General features: G+C 39.0%; 1 protein-coding gene across 1 annotated transcript; it reads left to right on the forward strand.

Annotated features, from left to right (window-relative positions):
- Positions 1 to 3302: 3302 nt before the first annotated feature.
- Positions 3303 to 12278, forward strand: LOC309362391 (vomeronasal type-2 receptor 26-like; the record flags this gene model as incomplete). Its single annotated transcript, XM_081931740.1, has 5 exons — positions 3303 to 3494; positions 3745 to 4605; positions 7956 to 8183; positions 9022 to 9148; positions 11377 to 12278. 5 exons carry the CDS (start codon positions 3303 to 3305, stop codon positions 12276 to 12278), a joined length of 2310 nt encoding a protein of 769 aa, XP_081787866.1.
- Positions 12279 to 12586: the final 308 nt, after the last annotated feature.

Genomic DNA, 12586 nt, shown 5'->3' on the forward strand with positions numbered 1-12586 from the left:
AAAACAAGGGGCACCCTGGGGAATAGATAGTCACCCCTATCATTACCAGAATTGCTGGTTTCCATCTGACTGACAACAAAAAGTGCTTCCAGGGATCTTTAGCACATCAACCATCAGTTTCTAAAAGAAGTTACAAAAGCCTCATATTTTTTAGAACAAGAGATAAGCGAGATTCTGTATCATTCGTTAATCATCATTCCTGCTTCATATGTTGATTTCTCTTTGGCTGCTGTATCTTCCACTTCCCAGATTTTATTTGAAATCCTGTTTTGGCATTATTTCTGTTCCTTTGCACAAACTGATTTGCAAAGTTTCACCCTTTCTGCCTGCTTTCACATCAGGCCGTTGATAACTTTAGCTGTGTATGAGGTATTTTTCCTTTTTTAAGTAATTACCACTCACCCCTAAAGAATAAAGTCAACAGAAAAATGATTTGATCCAGATTATTTTCATGAAAGCTAGCTCCTGCTGAAGTCAATCCTGATCAGAACCACATGCAATTCTGCAGGGAAACATGGGAGGCTGCTTTTCGTGGGAAGACCCTTTTCACAGAAGAATCCTGCTGGTTGTGATGTTGCTGCTTGTGCTGCTGTGTCATAGTGTTTGCCAGGCATATTCCATGAATTGCAGCATACGCGACGATCCTCTCCCTATTCCTCATGAGTTTTACCTGCCGGGAGACCTGGTCATCAGTGAAATTGTTTCTCAGGTCTTCTTGCTCTACAATCTCCTCTCTTTCATGGAACAGCCGACACAGATTGTGATTGATGAGCCCATGTAAGTCTCTCTCTCTCTCTCTCTCTCTCTCTCTCTCTCTCTCTCTCTCTCTCTCTCTCTCTCTCTCATAAACACACACACACACACACACACACACACAACACTTGTTGCAACGTATGTTCAGAATATAATTACTGGGAATATGTCTTTAAGGAAAAGGGTTCATTTTGGGAGTGAGAAAAGTGTCGTGTCAGAAGCTTGTTCATATCTATTTAGCCTTCTGCATTATACTGTTAGCACAAAGCATTAGTGAGTTTTCTCACACAAGTGTCATTGAAGTGTAATTATCTTCAGTACTTTCATTGGGCTTTTTCTGACTCTAGGTGGAGGAATTTGCATGTATTTGTTTTTCTCCACACTACTTCTTACTCTTTGTTCCCTACCATCCTTGGCCTTCATCTTTATACCATCCCATTGTCTTTCAGTCACCTGGTCTTTTAAACTTTCATTTCATATTATTTTGGTCCAGGCATACCACCCTATTCCATCCTTCCTCTTGATTTCATCCTGCCCTTCCTTCAGCCTACTCCAGATTACATATGACCAATTCCACTCAGTTGCTGCAACTGTAAATACACTGGACCCAAAATCAAATCTGATGAGAGTATGTGTATGAGAGGAGCATTTGGAAATATTCTCTGGATTCCTCTTCTGGTGCATTTAAATAGGTAGAGGTAATATATTGGGGGAGGGGGGTCGTGTGATTTTTAAATTGGTCATAAGACATATTGTAAGTGGGAAACGCTCCTCAGTTACCTTGCTATTTCCAGATAATAAACAATCCCTTCTTACTTACTTGATGCAATTTCATCTTATTTATTGTTTGATTGTAATAACTGAAAGATGAGCTGAAAGATGAAGAGGACACACATATTTTTCTTGCTTCTCTCAGTATTTGTGTCATCTACTACTTTTATTACAGTTCAGTGCCAAAGAACTACCAGCACATCCTGGCCTTAGCATTTGCTGTCAAAGAGATCAATGAAAATCCCAACATTTTATCGAATCTCTCGCTGGGATTTCACACCCTCAATAGCTACTACACTGCAAAGACAACCTATAAGGCCACTCTCAGCCTCTTTTCTGCACAACATCGCTTTGTCCCCAACTTCAAGTGTCACAACCACAACAACCTGATAGCTCTCATTGGAGGATGCATCTCTGAAATCTCTGCCAACGTGGCCGTCATTTCAGCCATCTACAAGACTCCACAGGTAAGCTGTGTGCAAGCAAGTACAGATAGTTCAGAGTTGTGGCACAATATCATGATTTCAAAAACATGGCCTGCAATATTTTGGATAGCCAACTGGTTAAATACAGTCCAAGTGATAATACTACCAGGTTTATTCACAGCTCTTTGAAAACAGGGCTGATCCTGGAGGTAAATCAGACTTGAGATAAATTTGCAGTGAAGTGACTCAGGGCTTTGTCACTCCCCAGATACGGTTCAACATTTTTATCCATTTTTATCCATGATTTACTCCAGAGTTGGGAACTCTCGGGATGCTGTGGGACACAGAGGCTGGGGAGAACTCTTCTGTGGGGCCCTGTAGAGAAACCCAGGACAACCAAATATCTGGAGGAAGCAGCAATGGTCCTCAGGCCACCTCATGTCCCTCTTCACATCAATGACTCACTTGGCCCACTAATTGCCTTCTTCCCAATATTAAAGCCTTGTCTTATTCCCTGATTTCCCCCTTTGTCTCATGGACCTAAAGTTGGATAGTGGCAGCTAGAGATGGAAAATTTCTTAAAATCAATCAGAAGAAGGAGGTTTGAGGAAGTTGCACACTTTTTTTTTGCAGAAGCCGATCTCATGCCTCACAGGCAAGAGCTTGTGAACAGTCTTCAATACTGATCTTTTGATAAACTTCTCACTCCAGAGTTCTCTTCAGGTTTTTCCATCTTTGACGTGAACCTCATAGCTCTGCTCAGCTCACTCTCTCTGTGTTTGCAGTTCCCATCCTATCCAAGATGATTGTTGTATATTGGAACTATCTGTGCCCTTTCTAGCATATTTAAGTGATGTTTTTTTTTTATTATTCTGTTAGAGAAGAACTTTTAAAACATTTTTTAAAATCTTATTTCTTTAAGAATTATTATCAATAATCAACAAAACTACCCCCAAAATAACTTTGCATCACAATGTTACATAAGTAAATGTAATTTATTCAGAAAAAAATAAAAATGTACTTGAAGTTGTTTTTGCATGAGATCATTATTTCCATGGCAATTTTGTATAGAGGGCCTCCAGTTTTCCCAGCATCTATTTCTATATTAATTGCCACTTTTGAGATTAAATAAAATATGATTTTGGGGGCATTCTTATCAAATCCCAAAACTTCACCAAACCATTCTTTCCAGGAAATAAGAAAAGTAACTTTCCATTTTAAAGTCCATACCACCCTTGCAGCTATGGTAGGTGACATATAGCTCAACAACATCCATGGCCATCGTACCCACTAAGGGCCAAGCTGAAGTAGCTACATGAACCAAACCAGCATAATGAAAACCGTGAGCACTAAATGAGCAGAGACATAGCAGGGAGCCCTATTCCTACTGTAGCCAAGTCTGTGGAAAGCCAAATCGTCTTGCTACCAGAAGGCAGTATCAAGCGAGGAAGGCAGGGAAGTGTCTACCCTGGAGCAGGACAAAAATCCAGATGCCAAAAAGTGATTCAGGAGATGGTGGATGGGGACTTTGCTCTTATTGGAGACGTAATCTTCTCTGTCTCCTCTGGACACTACCTAAGTTAACAGCTCTGTACTGAGATCTTTCCTTTCCAACCCTCTGGCTCAGCTCACCAATTCCCTGTTTCAGCTCTGACTGCCAGAGACGGGTCTGGTCATGCTCTGGAACATTTGTTCTATTGTATATAAACTTCTGGGGGTGACATGGCAGTGGCTAAATGGTTTGGTGGCCAAACAGAGAAGACCACATGAAGAATACTTGTGCATTTTATTTCAGCTCACTTATGGATCATTTTTGCCAATACAACATGCCAACACTTTATTCCCCTTTTTGTACCAGATGGTCCCAAATGAAGCCCAACAGCACATCGGGGTTGTGCAGTTACTCAAACATTTTGGATGGACATGGATTGGGCTCTGGGCTGTGGATGATGACAAAGGGGACAGGTTTTTGCAGACAATGGTCCCAATACTTGATGAAAACGGCATCTGTTATGCCTTCATCATGAGAATACCAAAATGGAATTATGTGGATGAGATTATAGAATATGTTTTACAACGTGTAGAATACTATTTAACTGTCTTCAAGGAGAAAGCCAATGTGTTTTTTGTGTATGGAGAACCTCCATCCTTTCAGGCTTTGAGAATGCTCATTTTTGTAGCACCATTCTTGGAATTGCCATTCCGGGGCAAAGTCTGGATTGTTACATCTCACTGGGATTTTGCATCACACTCTATTCAAAAGAATTGGGATTTACAAACCTTCCATGGTTCCATATCTTTCACAGTTCACTCAAATCAGCCTGAGGGTTTCCAAAAGTTCCTTCAGATGGTAAGACCTTCGTGGTTCAAAAGAGATTGCTTTATTCAAGACTTCTGGGAACAGGCTTTTGGCTGTTTGCTAACAATGTCCAAGGAGTGGGAAGGAGAGGAGAATAAAACCTGCACTGGGGAAGAGAATCTGGAGAGTCTTCCTGGAGGTTTGTTTGAAATGAAAATGACTGGCCACAGCTACAACGTCTACAATGCAATCTATGCTGTGGCACATGCTCTGAATGCTATATTCCAGTTCAAATCCATGCATAGAAGATTGAAAAAAGGACAAAAAAGAGCATTTCAGAATGTGGAACCATGGCAGGTAATTAAATCAGATAATTTTTTAGGTAACTAAGTTCCCACCCCTGCAGTCCAGAGCTGTGTACTGGGTGGAAGGAGGAGAGGAGAGGTGCTGCGGTGGAGAGAAGAAGTGGAGTAAAGAGGGCTGGTTTTCAGATTTGGCTCTTTGCCATTCCTGTCAGCAGATAGTGGGTTGCCTGCAGAGGAGGGAGCCCAAGATGATCAAGGCTCTGGAAATGAAGCCTGACAAGGAAAAGTCGAAGGAGTTGCGTATGTTTAGCCTGGATAAGAGAAGAGTGAGAGGAGATGCGATAGCCATCTTCAGGTATCTCAAGGGCTGTCCCATGGAAGATGGAGCAGATTTGTGTTCTCCTGCTCTGGAGAGTAGGACTGAAACCAAAGGTGTCAAGTTACAAGAAAGGAGATTCTGCATGAACAGCAGGAAGAACTTTCATTAGTAGTAGTATTTATTAGGTTTTTAAAAAATTGTTAAATCAATTTACTTCACATACTCATAGATGATATATGATAGATAGATGAATGATAGATAGATAGAGATAGATGATAGATAGATGATAGATAGATAGATAGATAGATAGATAGATAGATGATAGATAGATAGATAGATAGATAGATGATAGATAGATAGAGATAGATAGATAGATAGATGATAGATAGATAGATGATAGATAGATAGATAGATAGATAGATAGATAGATGATAGATAGATTAGATAGATAGATAGATTAGATAGATAGATAGATAGATAGATAGATAGATAGATGATAGATAGATAGATGATAGAGATAGATAGATAGATAGATAGATAGATAGATAGATAGATAGATGATAGATAGTTGATAGATAGATATAGATAGATAGATATAGATAGATAGATGATGATAGATAGATAGATAGATAGATAGATAGATATAGATATAGATATAGATAGATAGATGATACATACATAGATAGATAGATGATAGATATAGATAGATAGATAAATAGATATAGATAGATGATAGATAGATAGATAGATAGATAGATAGATAGATAGATAGATAGATAGATAGATGATAGATGATAGATAGATAGATAGATAGATAGATAGATAGATAGATAGATGATAGATAGATAGATGATAGATAGATAGATGATAGATAGATAGATGATAGATATAGATTAGATAGATAGATATAGATAGATGATAGATAGATGATAGATAGATAGATAGATAGATAGATAGATAGATAGATGATAGATAGATAGATAGATGATAGATAGATAGATAGATAGATGATAGATAGATAGATATAGATGATAGATGATGATAGATAGATAGATAGATGATAGATTAGATAGATAGATGATGATGATAGATGATAGATAGATGATAGATAGATAGATAGATAGATAGATAGATAGATAGATGATAGATTAGATAGATGATAGATAGATAGATGATAGATAGATGATAGATAGATAGATAGATATAGATAGATAGATAGATAGATGATAGAGATGATAGATAGATAGATAGATGATAGATAGATAGATAGATAGATAGATGATAGATAGATGATAGATAGATAGATGATAGATAGATGATAGATAGATAGATGATAGATAGATATAGATAGATAGATCATAGATAGATAGATAGATGATAGATAGATAGATAGATGATAGATAGATAGATAGATAGATAGATAGATAGATAGATAGATAGATATAGATAGACAGACAAACTGATTTCATAAAACCGGCTACTTGCCAAATTTCTGAATCTTATCTAACAGCCTTGGTATGTTGACCAGGGGTTCTTCAACTGTTATCACAAGGTTGTCCACAAAAGCTTTCAGTTTATATGCTTTACTCCTCACCATAATTCCTTTTATTCCTTCATCTGCTCTTACATTTCTTGCTAGGATGTCTTAGACTAGTATAAGCAGTAATGGTGACATGGGACAACTCTGTCTTGTTCCCTTTGTAATTCCACATTTTTCAGTTATTACATTATTCACAATCAGCATGGCTTTCTGCTCAGAATATATAGCATCAATTCCTCTAAGGAATGGCTCTCCAAATTCCATCATTTCCATTGTCTTTTTCATAATAATCCAAGAAACATTATCAAAGGCCTTCTCTGCATCAATAAACATCAAAGCCGCTTGCTTTTCATTCCTGGCCTCCAGATACTCTTTTATGTCTATTATATTCCTTGTCTTATCTTTCTTCTGGCAGCCAGGTAGAAAGCCAGCTTGATCTTGGTGGATTGTTTCTTTTAAAACAGTTTTCAAACAGTTTGCCAAAATATTGGCAAATAATTTGTAGTCATTATTCAATAGTGAGATCGGCCTGTAATTTTTAACTAAAAGTAAATCTGAAACCTGTTTCGGAATTACCAATGTAATATAATAAAGAATCTGGCAATTGACTCAAATTCATTATCCTATTCATTACATCTTTCAATGGTTGTGCCAACTGATCTTGCAGTTTTTTGTAATATTTAGCTGAAAGTCCATCTGGTTGTGACAATTTCTCTAATTTAGCTTGTCCTCTTGCTTGTTGCAGTTCCATCATCATTATTTGTGCATTTAAAAGATTTATATTTTCTTTCGGAATCTTTTGTAGGTCATTCTACTTTAAATATGGATCAATTTTATCCTCATTTTCCCATCCAACTTCCTTGGGGTTTTTTTAAAAACTGCCATGCTAGCAATTTCCTGGTTTGTTTGCAAACTCAAAATTTGTGTTTTATCAATTTTATTTTCCATTCAATTTCCTGATTTACCAATATTGAAAATTTGGTTTGTAGTATCTTTATATTCTGTTTTGTTGATTCATTTCCTGGTTTTTTAATTATTTGTTTTTCGTGTTCAATCAGTTCATCTAGTAACTCTTTCGTTTTCTTCTCTCATATCTTTTTTTTTTTTTTGCAGAGTATTTTGTTGTATAAAAAAACCTCGCATTACTTCTTTACTTGTGCCCTAAACCACATTTATATCCATACATTGCTTCAAATTTAGTTCAAAATAATCTCTCAGGGTTTTTTTCCTGCTTTCTGCAAGGTAATTTTTATTGTCTAATAAGCCTTCGTTTAGTCTCCATCTGAAAGGTGAGTTTTCTTCTCTTCTTAATTCCAACAGTGATGAATTATGATCCAAGAGTGTCCTAGGTTGTAGTTCCACTTTTTTAGTTCTTAATGTTAGTTCATTAGATATCCATACTGATTAGATATCCATACCGAGTTGATTCTTCCCACAGATCAATTTGGCTCTGAAAAAAAAAGTAAATTCTCTGTCCAATGGGTGTTTGAATCTCCAGTTAATTTAAGATTTTCTACCATAGACTGTTCTTTCTTCAATCCAGGTCCATCAATTTCTACGGAGCATCATATTCAACAACAGTGCTGGAGATATTGTATACTTTAATGAAAATGCAGAATTAGTTGTAGGTTTCGATGTTACAAACTGGAGGATTTACCCCAATGGTTCAGTGGTTAGAGCCAAAGTTGGAAAATTAAACCCTCAGGCTCCTTTTGGCAAAAAGTTAACCATTTATGATGATCAGATTGTGTGGCATAAAAGCTTTAATCAGGTGAGATGTAGCAGTGTGAGACCAGAGCTGGATGTACCTTTTTAATGTCATTAGAATGATTTTAACTATATCGTTCTAAAACATAATTGCTTAAAAAAGCGTTCATTACTTACAAAACAGCTGTTCCCCTCAATGCCTGGTTCCTGGTTGCTCTGCAGCACCCTCTGGTGTCCCATTTTAATAATGCATTATCAACGTTCTAAGCTAAACGTAATATGGCTCTTACATCTTGAAAATCTTTCCTTAACCCTTTCTTAATCTTATAAACCATGAGTGTAGAGTCATCCCAGATATTGTAAAAAAAACAAAAAACAACAACGCTGGGTCCCCTAATGTTGTTGGACTACGACTCCCATCACCATCAGGCAGGATAGCCAATGATCAAGGATGATGGGAGGTGTAGTATAATCTGCCAACATCTGGAGAATGGAGATTGCCTGACAGCGAGGCAAACAAATTTCAACACTTTTGAATGTTTCTTCCTTTTTCCAGAATTTGTTTTGGTCAAATCCCGCATTATCTCTTTTCTTGTTTAATTACTTTATCTCTGCTTCATATTTCCATATTCCGGGCATGATGACAGTAATCCACTCCATGTTAGGCAGAGTAAATAATTCACACGACTGAAACCTGGCCCCCTAGTCTCTTGTTTTGGCCCCCTATTTATGCGGTTTTCACCTGTGGCCCCTTTGGAATATCCTGGGGGCCTCAAGGGGTTATATGGCCCCTGGTTGAGAAACGCTGATTTGGGGTCCACAGACCCAGCTGGCCATGCATGCTCTCCTCATCATGAGGGTTCATATATTCCTACTAAGCTCCTGTGCGTGTTTCTGTGCAGGGGCTGCCAGTTTCTGTGTGCAATGACAACTGCTATCCCGGCTCCAGCAGGAAAAAGAAGGAGGGAGAGAAATTCTGCTGCTATGATTGTTTTCCATGTCCAGAAGGGACGATCTCTAATCAGAAGGGTAAGAGGCATCATGGACAGAGATATCAAGACTCTTACTTAGCATAATATGCTTGCTCCTCCTTTCTTTGGGAAATGTATGTCCCCTTGAATGCATTCTGCAATATATATGTTAAAGAAAACTAAACAAGCAACTTCATTTTTAAAACTTTGTTTTTTTTAAAAAAAAGGACATTTTGACCTTATGCCAGTCACTATTTTACCAAACAGGATTATTGTGAAGATCTAATGAGGGGAATGATATAAGCTGCATTGAGATAATTGGAAGAAAGGCAGGATTAAATAACAATATATTTTTAATTTAAAACAGACTATTAAGGGGTATTTAAATCACACACATCAGCCATGTGATCAATCAGATGAATATTTTAAAAATGGAAAAGTGGGATCCATTCTCTGGGAGTTCCGCACCTAAAGAAAAGCCCTTTACTGAACCTTTGTCAGTCTCTGTATTGAAGTGCAGCCGGGTTCCCCCAAAGCGAGACACAATGGTAACAGCAAGAACCTTTATTGAACTAACAGAACTGGCCAACAGGGGCAAAGCAACTACTTGTATACACTTCTGAAGAGCTAGGCCACTCCCACTCTCAATGTGATTGGCTGTCTAAACTCCCAAGCTGTGCATCATAACTTAGAGTTTAAGGGCCAATGGCAGTAGCCCAAATCCTGAAACGTTCTGCGATCGAATCAGAACACAGGGGCTCAAGCTCAGGCAAACACAGAGAACTGAATACATCACAGCCCTCTTCTTCCCATTTCCTTCAAAGATATATTTCACCTCTGCTTTCTTTGAATGCAAAAAATATTTGAACAAAATGAACAGTTGCCTGGCGAATGAAAGGCTATCTCAAACCAAACCCATCTGAGGGTTTCATGATGTTTTCCGGAAGCATGGCTGCGTGGGAAGGGTTGTAGAAGGAAGGCAAACATCAAAGCTCCCATGAAGAAGAGAGGGAAGTCAGTGCAGAAGGGACCTTGCTGCTGCCAAGAGGCTGGAAGGAAAAGCGCTCCCTTCTGCCATGCTCCTGTCCAGCTGGCCTAGGGAGCCCTGAAAGGCTCCTCAGAAGTTCAACAACTTCGGGAAAAAAGAATAGGGCAAGCCTAGTTTTACAATGTTTTTAACCGTTCTAATTTTACTTCCTCTGTTTTGCTTTATTGAGCTGGGGTTGGGGTTGGTTAGATCTTTATTTGGGGCTGGTGGTCATTTTAATGTGGGTATAATTAAACTGTTATTGTTGTTATTATTGGTTTCTATTGATTTATTGGTTTGTTTGTTGTGTGCATAGGATATTCTCTTTTTTAATGTTTGATGTTTTGTTGTGTTTTTATATAGGGTCTAAGCCACCCAGAGTGACTGCGGAAACCCAGCCAGATGGATGGGATAAGAATAAAATTGTTGTTTTTGTTGATGATAAAAACAAAAAAAATTCCTTCCTACTGGAAGGATTTTTTTTTGTTTTGACCATGGCAGACCAACACGGCTACCTATCTGTTTGTTGATGATGTTATTGCTGCTGCAGCTGCTACTACTACTAAAAGAAGCCCTGCACAGCACGCACAAAATTGTCACCAAACTTTTATTTTCCCTTTTGGAATACATCTTATTTTGTAATTAATTTATGAAGATTTTCAATAAAAACAAGCAGCTCGAATATACTATGGGAATAAGGGAACTTCCTAGTGCATTCTTGGTTTTAGACGAGATCTGCATCTACTAGACCCTCCAAGTGTCCTTATTTTCCAGGGACAGCCCTGGTTTTACAGAAGCCATCCTGGTTTCTGATTTGATCCCAGAATGCCTTGCTTTTCCTTAGGAATTCCCTAGCTTGATTGGGGAAATGTTAGCGGCTATAAAATAATCTGACCCCTGAGCCATCTGAAAGCAACCCTGTATGTTTCATGTTTTCTGAATGCTTAATGTTCTATTATGTTTTTATATCTGTTGGAAGCTACCCAGAGCAGCAGGGCAAAGTATAAATAATAAAAATATGTTTATGTAACTGGACACCCCTATTTTTATCAGAGGAATGTTAGAGGATATGCATGTACTAGACCAAGCTCAGCAACATTCAAACCCTCTCCCTGAAATTATGGGTGTCCAATCTCTTGCAGTTTGTCAAACAATTTCAAGAACACTTTCACTGCCTGCCACAACTGATTCTTTCAGGAGATGTAGGTCATCATCTTGACATTTTTAATTGTTCCTTCTCCCCCCCCTCCACCCTCCAGATATGGATTCCTGTGTCAAGTGTGCAGAAGAAAACTACCCAAACCAGGACCAAACAGGGTGTATTCCAAGGGGGCTGAGCTACCTCTCCTACCGAGAAAAGTTAGGGCTCAGCTTAGCTGTCTCCGCTCTGGCTTTCTCCCTAATCACCACCTTCGTGCTGGCGACTTTTGTGAAGCACAAGGACACTCCCATCGTCAAAGCCAACAACCGCAGCCTCACCTACCTCCTCCTCATCTCCCTCCTTCTCTGCTTCCTCTGCTCCTTGCTCTTCATTGGTCAGCCTGGAAAAGGGACCTGCCTCTTCCGACAAATGACTTTCAGCATCGTCTTCTCGGTGGCCCTTTCCAGTATTCTGGCCAAAACCATCACCGTGGTTCTAGCATTCATGGCAACCAAGCCAGGATCCAGAATGAGGAGATGGGTGGGGAAGGGGCTGGCCAATTGCGTGGTCTTTTCCTGCTCTTTCCTTCAAGCTGGCATTTGCACCCTTTGGCTAAGTACTTCCCCTCCATTCCCAGATACAGACATGCAGTCACTGAAGAGTGAGATCATCCTAGAATGCAATGAGGGTTCAGCTGCCATGTTTTATTGTGCTTTGGGCTATATGGGTTTTCTGGCCGTTGTGAGTTTCCTTGTGGCTTTCCTGGCCAGAAAGTTACCTGACAGTTTCAACGAGGCCAAATTTATCACGTTTAGCATGTTGGTTTTCTGCAGTGTTTGGCTGACCTTTGTTCCAACCTACCTGAGCACCAAAGGGAAATACATGGTAGCCGTGGAAGTCTTCTCCATCTTGTCCTCCAGTGCTGGGCTACTGGGTTGCATCTTTTCCCCTAAATGCTACATCATTGTGCTGAGGTCTGACCTGAACAACAAGGAAAGCCTAATAAGGGGAAGAAAATAGTGTGTGTGTGTGTGTGTGTGTGTGTGTGTGTGTGTCCATATCTTAGAGCTTGAGGAGTCCTGGGATATCATTCACTCTGACCTCTGATCTTGATCTTTGAATAAATTTGTGTCTCATCCATTTCCTCTGCGTTGTTTTCTTATTCTTGACCAGCTCCAGACTAGAGAACTCTATTTTCTGGATCATGATCGTGATCTGGGTGTGGATGCAGTGCAGGGCAAATCAGGTTTGGGTTAGTTTGGACCCTATAGAGTCTGATCCAGATTTATAAATCAGGGCCAGAAACTGTGTATAACTGCCAAAAACAC

This window comes from Podarcis melisellensis (assembly GCF_964234715.1).
Source record: "Podarcis melisellensis genome assembly, contig: HAP1_SCAFFOLD_74, whole genome shotgun sequence".
NCBI classification, from domain to species: domain Eukaryota; kingdom Metazoa; phylum Chordata; class Lepidosauria; order Squamata; family Lacertidae; genus Podarcis; species Podarcis melisellensis.